Source organism: Panulirus ornatus, chromosome 9 (genome assembly GCF_036320965.1).
Source record: "Panulirus ornatus isolate Po-2019 chromosome 9, ASM3632096v1, whole genome shotgun sequence".
In the NCBI taxonomy this organism is placed as follows: domain Eukaryota; kingdom Metazoa; phylum Arthropoda; class Malacostraca; order Decapoda; family Palinuridae; genus Panulirus; species Panulirus ornatus.
Window position 1 is genome coordinate 29,604,866 of NC_092232.1, and position 16,350 is coordinate 29,621,215.

Consider the following 16,350-nt stretch of genomic DNA (forward strand, 5'->3'; position numbering starts at 1 on the left):
ACATCATGTATCTATATTGGAAAAATATAGCTTGAATAAGTATATGAACATCTAAATATGTATTTGTGTTGTTACCGTAAGTCCAACACTTTTCATTTTCTGAAGACAGGACCCCTAAAAAATCCTAGCTACGCCTAGGGAGAGGTAAATGTAGATTTTCTTGAATTCATTAAAGGATATTGTGGACAAATGTATAAGAAAGGGGTGAAAATGAATGCTAAAAGAAAGATTAAAGGCAGAGATAATGGATTCAAGAATGAAATTCTGTGGATGGTAAGAAAATGGGAAGTTACACGGTTCACGCATGTGTAGAGTCATCATAGTGAGTCTGGATGAGTGGATGCTGGGATATCTTGATGGGATGCTGGTCGTCATGGTGAGTGTGGATGAGTGGATGCTGGGATATCTTGATGGGATGCTGGTCATCATAGTGAGTCTGGATGAGTGGATGCTGGGATATCTTGATGGGATGCTGGTCGTCATGGTGAGTGTGGATGAGTGGATGCTGGGATATCTTGATGGGATGCTGGTCGTCATGGTGAGTCTGGATGAGTGGATGCTGGGATATCTTGATGGGATGCTGGTCGTCAGCAGAAGGTCAGCAGTAGTGAAGGCGAGGGTTTTCTGGTGTGGAATGGGTCAGCTTCCCTGATGCAGGAGACCCAAGCAACTGAATGATTAAGGAAAGGTTGAGGGGAAGATGCGTTATCAAGTGATCTAAGTGAAATAAAAAAAGCTTTCCTTTTTTTTGTCTTTTACGTTGGAGGTGCCAGCTACGGACGAGAGTCCACATGAAAGCCGGACCTTAATTGAAATATGAAGAGAATTATAAAAGGGGGAAAACACAAGACAAGGGAAAGTATCAACGAATTCTGGATGAAATGAAAAACCAGTCTTTTAAAACGTGTCAGGTCATAGGTATTGGGAAAGGCATAAGAAAGTAGAGAGTTCCAAAGCTTCGACGTGTAGGGAAAGAAGCAGTCATCAAAACGGCCCATCCTTGAGTTGCCAACGACCACACAGGAATTATGTGACGCAGCAGCTTGCCCAGTATCGCGTGGTTTAGCTAGTGGTGGGGGCACACGAGCAGCCAGCTCTCGGGAGCAAAAACCAAAGTAATCTCTATAGAAGAGGGAAAGTGAACCACCATTGCGGAGTAAGGCAAGCATGTCAAACTTTGAAGTTAACATGGGAGAGTTGATAAGTCGGACTGCTTTCAACTCAACTCTTTCAAGTAAGGATGCAGAGCTAGAACCACCCCAGATGTGAGAGCAGTTCTCCATGCAAGGACGGATCAATCCCTTGTATAAACGGAGCAACTGTTGTGAGGAAAAGAAATTTTGACTCCGAAAGGAAAGTTGTAAGGAATTTTCGATTTAGAGGTGGGTAAAGACTGGGTTTTGAAGGCATTAAACTTAACCAGATTTCGTCTACCCGACTGAGATATCCTGTCCAAGTCTAAGTTCAATGACGAAGTTGCGTCGAGACAAGATGCAGATTGAGTCGGAAAAAAATGAGCAGATTTGAAAGATGTGGAGGAAGGCACAGTTGAGTCGTCAGCTCACAAGCGCATTTAGTTATTTGTAGAAGATGGGAAATCGTTGATAAAAAGGAGTACATGTAGGAGAAAGGACAGAGCCTTGAGGGACATCGCTGTTGATGGGGAAAGGTGGGGAGGCTGATCCATTAACAACCACAGAGATAGATCGGCCAGAGAGGAAGCTGCATACGGAGGGGCAAAGTGAGGGAGAGAAGCCAAAAGAGGGAAGCTTAGACATAAGACCTCGATGCCACACTCTGTCAAAAACTTTGGATATGTCAATGACAACTACATAGGATTCCCGAAAATCTTTCAGGGATGATGACCAGACATTAGTAAGATAGAAAAGAATATCACCAGTGGATCTCGCCTTACGGAGGCCGTACTGGTGATCAGGGAGAAGACTGATATTCAAGGTGTTTGAGGATATGTGGGTTGAGCAGGGATTAAAAGACAGAACATGTTAGATTGTCAAAACGATAGGACAACTCGAAGGGTCAGGACGCTCACCGTTCTTAGGGATGGAATGTATCAATGCAGGTGTCCACGGAGAAGGAAAAGTTTTTTTTAATAGAAATGGAACAGACGAGCAAGCACAGGTGCATGTTCAGAGGCACAGTCTTTCAGTACACGGTGATGGATGCCATCAGGATCATAAGCCTTGCTTGTGTCCGGAGGGATAAGCACTTTTCGGAAAGTCGAAAAGAAATTACAAGAAGGGGCACATGTGGATTTGTAAGAGGAGAATTAGAGGGTGAAGGAATGTTAGAGTCATCCAAGGTGGAGTTGGAGGGGAAACGGGAACTAAAGAGAGTTGCTTTGTCAACAGGAGAGACAGATATCGTACCGTCAGAACGGAAAAGTGAAGGAAAAGTAGAGCGAGAGAAGTCGTTAGAGATGCTCTTAGCTAAAGACCGGAAAGACCTATCAGTGGACGACAAGAAGTTATCACATCTTTGAATAAAGGAACGTTTCGCCGCACGGATAACGTACTTACAACGATTACAGGCAGTGATAAAAGCTGAATGGGAGTAGAAAGAATGAGAGTTTTTCCAAGTCCGAAATGTTTGATCCCTTGCCCGAATGGCCTTAAAACAGGAACGGCTAAACCATAGACTGGAAGGAGAGGATGTCTTGGAGGAAGAGGGGATGAATGCGTCTGACGGAATTAGCTTTACCACACGAGAAAGAGAGAGTAATTCACCTATGGAAAGTCAGAGAAGAATTTTCGTAAGTTATTCCAGTCAGCTTTGTTGAGGTGCCAGTACTTACTCTTAGAAGGGGCTGCTGGAGGGGGAGGTGCCGTTATAAGAGAAACATTTATGAGAGTGTGATCAAATGAATCTAATTGGGGGTGAGATTGTGTGCGTATAGCGCGAAGGATCAGAGATGAAAAGATAGAGTCATCATATTAGAAGAGTGGTCACAGCTGTCAGGTACACGTGAGGGGTGGGAGATAATTTGCTCTAGATCACTGAGAATGGAGAACGTGAGGGCTTCAATCCCCCACCATCCGTATGGGAGGAATTCATCCATTCCCTTATGGTGAACGTATTAATCTCAAAGTAGAGGCTTTCGGCTTGCGGGTGAGAGGATGCTCCAGACTCGTGGCAGGAGTTTAGATAGTCGTGTGGAAAAATGAAAAATTTTAGAATTAAGAGAGCAGCAAGTGAAACAATGAAGAGGGCAGTAGATGAGAGACAGACCTTAAGCCAGATAACATCAAAGTTTGGGGACTCGTGGTCCTTGTAGCGTGCAAAAGGTGTATTGATGTTGGAATAAGCACAAACACCACAGACAGAAATAAGGAATGGAGAAAGGGTTGTTGAAGTGAATACAAGGCTGCTGCGATGACTCAGTGTTCGTGGAAAGGATGGTTTGGGTAGGATGAGTGAAGAAGGTGTGTAGGTGTAAGCATACAGGCACGTCAGCTGTGGCAGAATGGGATATCGTGCAGCACACTAACTTGGTTCATCCTGCTGGGTCGTAGAAGACCCAGGCTAACTGTATGTCATTCGAGTTCATCTGCAATGTTCAGGAGGACTATGAAGCCAAAGCTTCTACCTGTAAGGTGGTGCAACGGAGGTGGAGTCCCGTCAGGTCATAGCGGGTGGGGACAAGGTCACCCCTCGGAGCCTCCAAGATCCCATGGCGCAACACCTGCTTCTCTAACTTGAAAAGTTTCAGTTTTGTATAAAAGTCACGAAGAAAGTTCTCAGACGTCTTGTGGAGGTGCGTGACCCGGTCCTCAGACATCGTATTCGACTTGTGAAATGTTTGTCGGATGTCTGGGTTCTCAAGGCCTCTTAGCTGACCGCTTCCGTGAGCAGTGTGGTGTGTGGAGGGTGACCAGCGTCCGATCAGACGAGTGTGGCGAGGTAGGTGTCGGCTGACCTGGTAACTCACCCACAGAAACGCCTCGCCTTTCTCACCAGTTACTGTAGCCAGCGTCACCTGCCAAGGTAGTGGTCTAATTGGACTAGTAAATACATACATTCTTTAACCCTCTGAGAACTACGCTACGATCCTTAAGAACGACGGCTTGGCCTCTGACACGCTCAGACAAACCTCACGTCGTTATACTCATGGGTTGTACGGTCGTGCTTAATAAGGTTGCCAGAGGAACTAGTTTTAGTTCCTGTACTTCAAATATAACAATCCACACACAGCCTTAGGACTGTCTAAACTTGTGGGTGATAAACTCAAGCAATACAGTTCGTCTGGAGGTGTTTTAAGTCAATATTTGAATACGTTGAAAAGATTTAGGTGAAACTGACAAAAATAAGTAAAATCTTCTCCTCACCAAAGAGATTACAAATTAGTGATTATTTCTCAATGATAAACAGAAAAGGACTGAAGAATAGATAGGTATCAATACAACAATATCAATGACAGGTCGACAATAGAAGAACAAGAGATAACTAAACAAGGAATAACGTCTCAACCTCATGTGACGCTACACTTCCCAGAAAGTCTCCTCAATATTACTATCGCGTCATCATTTATTCTCAGTAGTGTACATGCAACAGTTATGGTGGCCAGAGTGTCACACCAGCACAATAGTACCATTAACCAGGAATGTCCGAATTGTTCATAAATGTGTCAGTATACACGATCCAGGATCTGCCACGCAAGCCTAGCTAGCAATCATACACGTCATCAATGATAGTTTTCTGTAACTGAACTTTTATGCCCGCTGTTACAGGTTTGCCTACGAACCCTCGAGTATGCGTCTCATCTTTGCAACCAATTGCAACTGACAAAATGGCTTTATAAACCACAATTGTAAGAATAATAAGCACATAATCCACCTCCCTACCAACGCATCCCCGCCCCTATTGTGGCTCAACTGGTGTGGGAATCGAAGGAGGGGTAAAGTGACCCTCGTGGGAATAGATGAAGATGGTCACACGACTCCCCGTGGACAAGTGGTTAGACGTCTTTGGACGGCTTTGAGTGTAAGTGGTTCAGGAGGTAACACATGGATGTGAATAAGTACCACTGTTGATTCATGTAGTTTATATTGGTTATGCATAAGTGATTTTGAAGGTATGCTTACATGCATGTGGTCATGTATAAGCCTGGATCATGGCTGACTGTCAGTGTTATGGCTGGAGGATAACTTGTGTACTGTTCGAGCCTCACTTACTTTTCTTACTTAACCAGTAACGTAAAGAGTCTCTGGCTCATTCTAATACTAAAAGCAGCTTTGAATTTCAATTTGTTCATAAAGAACGTGGCAGAGGCATAACACTCGACGAGCGATGAGTTCGGGGACTGAACGAAGGTAGATAAGGTTTGCCGTATAATGTAATGTAAACTGCACTACTCTGGGTAGGTTCAGTATCACTACCGCTGCTCTCAGCCAGGAACACGCACGAGGACCGTACACACGGTGCTTTACGTCGCCTTCTCTCATTCTGGAGTTACCTTACAAGCAATTCTTATAAGGGAATCACCAAATAAAACGTGTTGACCAAATGCATCCTGTACCTTTCTCAATTTCAGTTATCCAGCGCCACCATGTACATATTACACACACTTTCGTCCACCTCTGAGCAACTGCCCACGACCCTGCATCCTGCTCGTACTCCTGTCCCCATGTCACGTTACATTACACTCATACACACGTAACTACCTCCCGTCAGGGTCCACGTGTGGCCTGACCAGTGAACCTGTGCATGAGAAGGAAGCAAGAATTTGATCGGATCAACATGAAGATAATATAACGTTATCATGGTGATAAGATGAAGATATATAACGTTAACACACTCACCAAAAGCTCTCAGATAAACTGACCCAATGTCTGAATCGACTTGGAAGCGCTACTAGTTTTCAAGTTATTTTAGCAAGCTGTCAGAAGATCTTTAGAGTTACAACGAAGGGAAACGGAATATTAATACTACATGATGTGTAAGACAAGATCATTTGGATTTTATACAACAGAATTTTGGGTTTTACGAAATATGGAGAAGTGTGAATAATGTAAATATATGGAACATAAAGAAAAAAATAGTCAAGACTAACATGGGAATAGCAGTAAACCAGAGGGCGTCCCGCCACTGCATGGAACCCAAGAATAATTGTCAACAATATTCTACCAGATTGTTGGAGGAGTTGTGATCCGTCACCTCACATACAGAATCAATGACACATGCAAATTAGATGCCATGATGGCAAGATACGTTCACTGAGGGAATGTTGAAGGAATAGATGGGCCATCCTCTACCTCTTTAATAGATGGGCCATCCTCTACCACCTTAATAGATGGGCCATCTTCTATCTCCTTGATAGATGGGCCATCCTCTACCACCTTAATAGATGGGCCATCCTCTACCACCTTAATAGACGAGCCATCTTCTATCTCCTTGATAGATGGGCCATCTTCTACCCCCTTGATAGATGGGTCATCCTCTACCACCTTAATAGATGGGCCATCCTCTACCACCTTAATAGATGGGCCATCTTCTAACTCCTTGATAGATGGGCCATCTTCTACCTCCTTGATAGATGGGTCATCTTTTACCTCCTTAGTAGATGTGCCATTCTCTGCTGCCTTAACAGAAAGGAATTCAATCAGTAACAGACCATTGGGTCCCTTTGAGGCTGTTTGTGATACTGGAAGACATCAGTAATTCATATATAGTGTGGTAAAAGTGAAAAGGTATAAAGATCATTCAAAGACAAAACCATGCAAACTGTCAGTTTGACTAAGGAGGCACAAATGAGCTGTCATGGAGGTGAAGCAAAATATTTATCATGTCTCTGCGTTCAACCACTTTAGTTAATAAATGATTTCGTATGTTAACGGTCTTGTTGAAGAAAAACTACTTCGCTTCACGAGTTTTGTCCATTACTGCGAGTGAAATCAAACGAATTAAGGCTTAAGTAACTTGATAGATCAAGATGATCAAAGCTTTTCATAATTTTGAATACTTGTATTAGATCCCCTCTTAACCAAGACTTTTCTAAGTTAAATAGATTCAAGTCGTTTAGTCGGCACTCATAGGAATTGTTTCTAAACCCGGGAATCATCTTGGCAGCTCGATGTAGCATTCATTCCACTCTGTCTTTTCTCTTTTTTAGGTAGGGCGACCAAAACTGAACACAATATTCAAGCTGAGGACAAACCAAAAAACTGTAAAGACTAAGGATAATGTCGAAGGCCCTACCTGAGAATTCAATCTTTTTCTTTTTTTCCTCTTTTCACTGCTTCTGTGCACTGCTTACTTGGTTTTAGGTTACCGAAGATTATTACGCCCAAGTCTTTTTCTTCATTTACTTTTCGCAGTTCAACGGAATTCATACCTTAAGCTTGTCTTTTCGTTTGTAATTCCGATATGTAAAACTTTGCATTTATCGATATTAAACATCATTTGCCACCTAGGAACCCAGTCCATAGGTTTATCTATGTCAGCTTGAAGCTGTAGAAGTATATGATCATTTGTAGATTTTTTCCCCGGCTTGTTTTCGTAAGCGATTTTTTTGATATCTTGCAATGCAGCCCAGTATCAAGATCATTACCATATATGAGAAGGAGAACCGATCCCAAGATTGATCCATGTGACAACTCCACTTGTTACGTCTACTCATTCTGAGGTCTAACATCACTCACAACTGTGGTGAAGACCAGTCGACCAATTTCCTATCCACCGACGGTCAACCCAACCAATGCCATGTGACCATTTTTTCTGGTAACCTTTGATGCGGAACCTTGTATTTTTTTTTTCTTAACTCTATAAAGATAACATTAACTGCTTTACTTTCATTATACATGTTGATTATAACACAAATCAAGCAGATTCGTCAAGCATGAGGGATTTCGTTGAAACCAAGCTAAAAGGTTTACAATTTTGTTTCAAATGATGGTTTCCATAAGTATTCCAACTACAGACGTTAAGCTAACTGGACGATATTTCCTGGCAATGACTTATTATCTTTTCTGAATATCGGTGTTACGTTGGCAAACTTCCATTCATTTGGAACTTTTCCCGAAGGGTTTAACTCTCTTACTTTTCGCCTCCCTCATTGTCCTCGGATGAAAGTTATCAAGGCCTGACATTTTATTGTTTATTTCTTAACGTATGTCTCCAGCTTTTATGTAAATTTGCTGCATCAAAACGTTCTTCTTTCATATCAGTGAAACTGGATTCGGGACATGGGTTGTCTTCGATCGTTGATATAGATAAAAAAGAAAAAGCGTTCCAATTTTTTTGCTTTGTCTTCTTTATCTTGAACCATTTTTCGGAATTAATGGATCAATTTACTAGGTAGTGATCTTCTTGCTTCTAACTTAAAAACACCAGGTTTCTTTTGCTATTTTCGGCAATGTACGCTTCATGTTAAAGTTTATGTATGTCCTTCAATTTCTTTGTGCAAATTTACATAATTCATCCTACCATGTTGGTTATTGGTACGTATCTCTGAGTTTCTTGTGATCTATATTCTTAGACATTAGGCACTTTTTTATTTCATCTGTCAAGATGGTGGAAACCATCTTGGCTTCGTTTCAGAAATAGACCGTCACGCACTACGCACTGCCACGTATTTTTCCTCTGCTGCTTTGAAGTTTTACTGAAGGGTTTCCGAGCTACGTTCATATCGTTTTCATTGACCATATCTTTCCAGGTTTGCCTGTGAAGAGTAATACAAAGATCACCAAAATATGTAAGTTTGAAATCGAGTATTTTTTTTCGGGACTGTCATGCTGACTAACATTACGACAAGCCAGTGCTGAAAGTGTCCTTAAAAGCAATTTGTTGGTGATCATCTGTACCAAACTATTCTTAAAACTTCAGCATTATAAATTAAATTATTTGCAATTGAAACTAAATCTATGTTCGTTGTGGGTAGGTTTCTCGACTAATTGGACTCCGGCACTATCAAGCAAATTTAGGTGGAGTCACACATCCGGAGCTACTGGAAAGGGATTCTCCTACTAGATACCGGTATGTTAAAATCTTCCAATATAGAATCCTGTTCATTACAAATTTCTGCTGACGGTTCATAAAATCTTTCGTCTACCTCTCATGTCTGGGCGAGGCTCTGTGAATTGCTCCTATCATTATTTTCGTGCGGAGTTTATCTTTAATTTATATGAAAATGAAGTCAACAACCTCAACGGCTACAACACATTCATTATGGGAATAGAAGGAACTATAACACAGAGCAAGACACAACTCTGTTTCATCTATCCCTGTCATACAGAGTGAACCCTGGTATCACGTATTCAGCGAGGATATCTCTACTGTTGATATCTAACCAAGACTCGGAAATGGCGATCACATCATAATTTCTTTCTAACGCTGTTGTTTCTACCTCTGAAATTTCACTGTGTATATTGCGAGTGTAAACATAAAATACTTTCAGATGAGACTGAGACTTAATACGATGAGCACTTGCATAGGGGGATGGATCTGCTCCACATGGGCTGCGTATTTTGACCACAACGCCAGGGTAGATTCACTCAGGAGCAGCTTACCAAAACGTGCACCTCCCACTTCATTCAGGTGTAGTCCATCCTGCATAAACATACCAGACTGCAGGAACAAATGATGCCACAAGTTGTTCAACTCAACTCCTTCCTGAAAACAAAGGTTCATTTGTCTTTTATGATTATTTATTCAGAATGAACACTTCACATAAGATGACATTTCCGGTGCTGATCCTAAGAAAACTCCTGTAATCATATTATTAGTTCTATCTTGGAAACGTCGAAAAAATATTTCCTCCCAACTCTCCCTCAGTACGTCGTGCATACATGACATATAACACGCGTGTCATCGTTAACACAACCACAAACATCATCTACCCTGACACCTGGAAAACGTAAACGTTTCTGACGTGAAGGTTTTCTGGCGTAGAATTCCTCCACCAATCCTTGGACGGGTCATCATCTACCATATCAATAGATGGGTCATCCTCTACCACATTAATAGATGGGTCATCCTCTACCACACTAATAGGTGAGTCATTGTCTAACACCTCAACAGATGAATCTCTTTATACTATCTCAACAGACGAGACATTCAATACTACCTTAACAGACGTCATTTTCCATCGTCTTAACAGAGGAGTCATTCTCTGCCACTTACCACTCCATGGAACATCCTGTGCCTTTGTTTACTTGATCACTATTACTGTCTAACACAACGTCAACCGACGACCAACCGCCACGGGCAGGCGTCTCTTACCTTGTTGTTGAGAGGAAAGTATATGCGCGAGAGGTAGCTTGGTATCTCGCCTCCAAACACGAGCAGCCAACTCAACTCCGACTCCCGATCCTGGAAAACCTGCGGGTGTTGAGTAAAGGAAATTGAGTTTACAAAGAGTTTTTACTTGAGTTAGTAGCAATACGTGCAGCAGAGTTATCTAATCCCTGGATGGTTGGGAGAGTCATGTAGGTCATAGTTCGCCAGTGTTTCATGTGGTGGGAGTTGACATACATGTGTAAGCGCTCGTCATGGCATACTGTACCTGTAGAAACAGCATTTGATCCGCTTGGGTCAGTATCCGTTGAACTACTAGCTCGCTGGAGGATTTGGAGGACTGGTTTAGTTGACCACTGATGTTCGTCGCTCTGCTCTCGCCATGGGCGGCAGGGGCGAGGCCTGGCAGTTTCCTGTCTGCTAACACAGACACGTGAGGTGCGCGGAGGGTAACTAGCAGTGATAACACCTGCAGAGTCCATGGATTCCACACTATGCTCCCCGGGGACCGACCAGCTCCAGACCCTGTAAGAGAAAAGACAAGTGTTCCGTCGTGTTAGCTAGCGTGTTAACACTCACCACATCACCACCACCAACCTTCCATTGGGCTGAGTTATGACCTGTGTGCAATCCTGGCCCTTGATTTATAGTAACTGATGCCCTCAGACTGATTTGTTTCGTCATTATGCGTAACTCATAAATCACTTGTACACCAAAGCAACAACAACAAAACAGTATTTCTAGCATAATGATAAGTTGGTATAGAACTTAAACATTAAGTTACTATTATTTGTTCTATATTCCGGAACATCGTTATGATATGTGTGCTCTCAGGTTATGCATTCGGAGTTTTTCTTTAACTTCTTAGTTACCCTACTGTGGTCATGTCTTAGTTACTCTACTGTGGTCATGTCTTAGTTACTCTACTGTGGGCATGTCTTGAAGTTACCCTACTGTGGACGTCTTGAAGTCATCCAACTGTGGACATGTCTTAGTTACTCTTCTGTGGACTTGTCTTAAAGTTACCATACTGGAGACGTCTTAAAAGTACCTTACAGTAGACATGTCTTAGTTACCCTACTGTGGACATGTCTTAAAGTTACCCTACTAGGGACATGTTTTGAAGATACCCTACTGTGATCATGTCTTAAAGTCACCCTACTGTGGACACGTCTTAAAGTCACCCTACTGTGGACGTCTTAAAGTCACCCTACTGTGATCATGTCTTAAAGTCACCCTACTGTGGACATGTCTTAGAGTCACCCTACTGTGGACATGTCTTAGAGTCACCCTACTGTGATCATGTCTTAAAGTCACCCTACTGTGGACATGTCTTAAAGTCACTCTACTGTGGGACATGCTAAGGTTGCACAAGACAAGGTTCGTCGGCCAGTGTAATTCATGTATGTTCTGGAATACTTCACTGAGATCAGTACCTTGGCATGATTTGTGTCACGTTGCCTCCCTGACACTTCCCTGCAGCTCTGCTCGTAGTCGGAGACTAATGTGCGTTACATAAGTCTGGCCTTCGTATCAATAAAAGAAAAAAAAAATCCTTTGTCTCGATAATGCATGAAATTTTCAATAGTGAATTTCAGGTTTTGCAGATTGTTCTCGAGAGGTTGGAGGTGGTCGACAGAGAATACTCGCACGTCAGGCTTCTTTTCAAGTTTACTAACACATATATATATATATATATATATATATATATATATATATATATATATATATATTTTTATTATACTTTGTCGCTGTCTCCCGCGTTTGCGAGGTAGCGCAAGGAAACAGACGAAAGAAATGGCCCAACCCACCCCCATACACATGTATATACATACGTCCACACACGCAAATATACATACCTACACAGCTTTCCATGGCTTACTCCAGACGCTTCACATGCCTTGATTCAATCCACTGACAGCACGTCAACCCCGGTATACCACATCGCTCCAATGCACTCTATTCCTTGCCCTCCTTTCACCCTCCTGCATGTTCAGGCCCCGATCACACAAAATCTTTTTCACTCCATCTTTCCACCTCCAATTTGGTCTCCCTCTTCTCCTCGTTCCCTCCACCTCCGACACATATATCCTCTTGGTCAATCTTTCCTCACTCATCCTCTCCATGTGACCAAACCACTTCAAAACACCCTCTTCTGCTCTCTCAACCACGCTCTCTTTATTTCCACACATCTCTCTTACCCTTACGTTACGTCACTCGATCAAACCACCTCACACCACACATTGTCCTCAAACATCTCATTTCCAGCACATCCATCCTCCTGCGCACAACTCTATCCATAGCCCACGCCTCGCAACCATACAACATTGTTGGAACCACTATTCCTTCGAACATACCCATTTTTGCTTTCCGAGATAATGTTCTCGACTTCCACACATTCTTCAAGGCTCCCAGAATTTTCGCCCCCTCCCCCACCCTATGATCCACTTCCGCTTCCATGTTTCCATCCGCTGCCAGATCCACTCCCAGATATCTAAAACACTTCACTTCCTCCAGTTTTTCTCCATTCAAACTCACCTCCCAATTGACTTGACCCTCAACCCTACTGTACCTAATAACCTTGCTCTTATTCACATTTACTCTTAACTTTCTTCTTCCACACACTTTACCAAACTCAGTCACCAGCTTCTGCAGTTTCTCACATGAATCAGCCACCAGCGCTGTATCATCAGCGAACAACAACTGACTCACTTCCCAAGCTCTCTCATCCCCAACAGACTTCATACTTGCCCCTCTTTCCAAAACTCTTGCATTTACCTCCCTAACAACCCCATCCATAAACAAATTAAACAACCATGGAGACATCACACACCCCTGCCGCAAACCTACATTCACTGAGAACCAATCACTTTCCTCTCTTCCTACACGTACACATGCCTTACATCCTCGATAAAAACTTTTCACTGCTTCTAACAACTTTCCTCCCACACCATATATTCTTAATACCTTCCACAGAGCATCTCTATCAACTCTATCATATGCCTTCTCCAGATCCCACACGTTATGTTCAGCACACACGCCATGCATGGATGATTAGGTTGGGATTCCTTTTATAGTTTGGTGAGAAGCGTCTCTCCTTCAAGCACATCCCCACCCCAACCTTCCCCTTTCCTCCTCTTGCGATTCAAGTGTTACTGTGGTGAGTCACACGTTACTGTGATGAGCTACGCGTTACTATGGTGAGCCAGGCGTTACTGTGGTGAGCATAAATATGATCAAGTGTTACTGTGGTGAGCCAGGCGTTACTGTGGTGAGCATAAACATGATCAAGTGTTACTGTGGTGAGTCACGCGTTACTGTGATGAGCTACGCGTTACTATGGTGAGCCAGGCGTTACTGTGGTGAGCATAAATATGATCAAGTGTTACTGTGGTGAGCCAGGTGCTACTGTGGTGAGCCAGGCGTTACTGTGGTGAGCCAGGCGTTATAGTGGTGAGTCAAGCGTTACTGTGGTGAGCAAGGCGTAACTGTGGTGAGCCACGCGTTATTTGAGGTGAGCATAAATATGATCAAGTGTTACTTTGATAAGCCAGGCGTTACTGTGGTGAGCATAACTATGATCAAGTGTTACTGTGGTAAGCATAAATATGATCAAGTGTTACTGTAGTGAGTTGGATGTTACTGTGGTAAGCATGAATATGATCAAGTGTTACTGTGGTGAGCCACGCGTTACTGTGGTAAGCCACGCGTTACTGTGGTGAGCATAAATATGATCAAGTGTTACTGTGGTGAGCATAAATATGATCGTGTTACTGTGACGAGCATAAATATGATCAAGTGTTACTGTGGTAAGCATAAATATGATCAAGTGTTACTGTGGTGAGCATAAATATGATCAAGTGTTACTGTGGTAAGCATAAATATGATCAAATGTTACTGTGGTAAGCATAGATATGATCAAGTGTAACTGTGGTGAGTTGGATGTTCCTGTGGTAAGCATAAATATCATCAAGTGTTACTGTGGTAAGCATAAATATGATCAAGTGTTACTGTGGTAAGCATAAATATGATCAAGTGTTACTGTGGTGAGTTGGATGTTACTGTGGTAAGCATGAATATGATCAAGTGTCACTGAGGTGAGTTGGATGTTACTGTGGTAAGCATGAATATGATCAAGTGTTACTATGGTAAGCATAAATATGATCAAGTGTTACTGTGGTAAGCATAAATATGATCAAGTGTTACTGTGGTAAGCATAAATATAATCAAGTATTACTGTGGTGAGCATAAATATGATCAAGTGTTACTGGAGCATGAATATGATCAAGTGTTACTGTAGTGAGTTGGACGTAACTGTGGTAAGCATGAATATGATCAAGTGTTACTGTGGTAAGCATAAATATGATCAAGTGTTACTGTGGTAAGCATAAATATGATCAAGTGTTACTGTGGTAAGCATAAATATGATCAAGTGTTACTGTGGTAAACAATATGATCAAGTGGTACTGTGGTAAGCATAAATATGATCAAGTGTTACTGTGGTGAGTTGGATGTTACTGTGGTAAGCATTAATATGATCAAGTGTTACTGTGGTGAGCCACGCGTTACTGTGGTGAGCATAAATATGATCAAGTGTTACTGTGGTAAGCATAATATGATCAAGTGTTATTGTGGTGAGTTAGGCGTTACTGTGGTGAGCGTAATCATAATCAAGTGTTACTGTGCTGAGCCAGGTTAAGCGCTTAGCTTTAATTTGGTGAGCCTAATATTGTGATAATTTTGGTGACAAGTCTGGTGTTACGTGATGGTCTTGATGCCTGTCACGGTGTTACAACAGTTTGGTTAGTAATGTTAAACGTAAACCTAGAGAGACAGCTGTCCGTGGACAAACTGAAGAGTAGGATCTGCTGTTCACTTTCCCAGGAGATGGAAGACTTTACACTTATAACTAACCTCCATCAATAACGTAGACTTGCTTGAAGTCGTAGAACTGGACGTAGTCGGCCACCAGCCTAGCATCGCCAGCAGCCGAGGGAACAACGTCCATGGCTCCCGAAATGAAAATCTGCACCATCACCACAATCATGACAGCGTCGTATACAATCTGTACCTCCATTTTCCTCTTGCAGTTAGTTCTCATTCTTTCGTTTCAATCGTCTTATGAAAGAATGAAACGCGACCTTTCCATTCGTTCAGTCGTTTGCCTGACAGTGATAATGTGTGGTTCCTCCCGCAAGTCAAAGGTACAGTGTACGTGCTGCTTGGGAGTGAGCCGATCAATGACTACTGGGGGAATCGTGGCTTCCTTATATACTATCATGTCCCCCCGAGATATTCATCATACTATGTAATCAACCAAGTTTGATCACCTGTTTGTACTGTACGGGGAGGCAATTCCACACTTTTAATCTTCATTTTACTTTTTTTTTCATTCTTTGTCGTGTGTGTGGTGTGTTCTTTCATTCACCTAATATTCTTACCCTATAAAAGTACCTCTGTATATTTTCTAACATTTCTCTTGATTACTTTTCATATGGCTGTTTTATCCTTCCATCCATAACAGAGCTTTCCACTGTCTACGTTACCAGTGTAGTTACCAAACGCGAGAAGCGTCTGTTATTCTTGGCCTTGATGTAAGATGTGAACGGCTTGCTGTATATCTCCATATCCGTATACCAAAATACAATCACAGTATTTGGCAGTAAACAATTTGTCTCATACTATTTTCCGTAGGTGGAGCTCTAGGAAAAAATTTGTTACGTTGTTGATATAAAAATTCCTTCCACACAGGGACGGGGCGGGCAGTTGTTTACCCCAGTCATGACAATCTCATATTTTCTATATATACTTTAGCTAACCTTATCTTCCTGCCCCAGATCCTCTTCTATGAGGCTTCTGCAGCGCTCAGGAAGCCAGCCACGTCCACTGAGTAGGCCAACCGTTCAACAAGTTGGAGGTGGTCATTTCTATCTGAGGTGCATGCAAGACAATTGAAGATTACGGGTTCACTGTTGCTTTCAGAATGCAAGAAATACCTCTTTGAGATTTCTGTCCTCCCCTTGTGGAGAGAAATGTTTCTTCTTCATCCCAGCAGCCAGTCCTTCATTCTTGAGACTAATCAAATTACAGCTTGGTAGTCAA

General features: G+C 42.4%; 1 protein-coding gene across 1 annotated transcript in view; it reads right to left on the minus strand.

Moving 5' to 3' along the window:
* Positions 1 to 15,875, minus strand: part of LOC139750049 (probable glutamate receptor) — a 28,847-nt gene extending 12,972 nt beyond the window's left edge. Inside the window, exons 1-5 of the mRNA XM_071664387.1 lie at positions 15,807 to 15,875; positions 15,163 to 15,274; positions 10,517 to 10,773; positions 10,234 to 10,332; positions 3,605 to 3,994 (exon numbers count right to left, since the gene is read on the minus strand). Coding sequence (XP_071520488.1) covers positions 3,605 to 3,994; positions 10,234 to 10,332; positions 10,517 to 10,773; positions 15,163 to 15,274; positions 15,807 to 15,875 — 927 coding nt within the window. The remainder of the gene's footprint in view (positions 1 to 3,604; positions 3,995 to 10,233; positions 10,333 to 10,516; positions 10,774 to 15,162; positions 15,275 to 15,806) is intronic.
* Between the last annotated feature and the right edge of the window lie 475 nt (positions 15,876 to 16,350).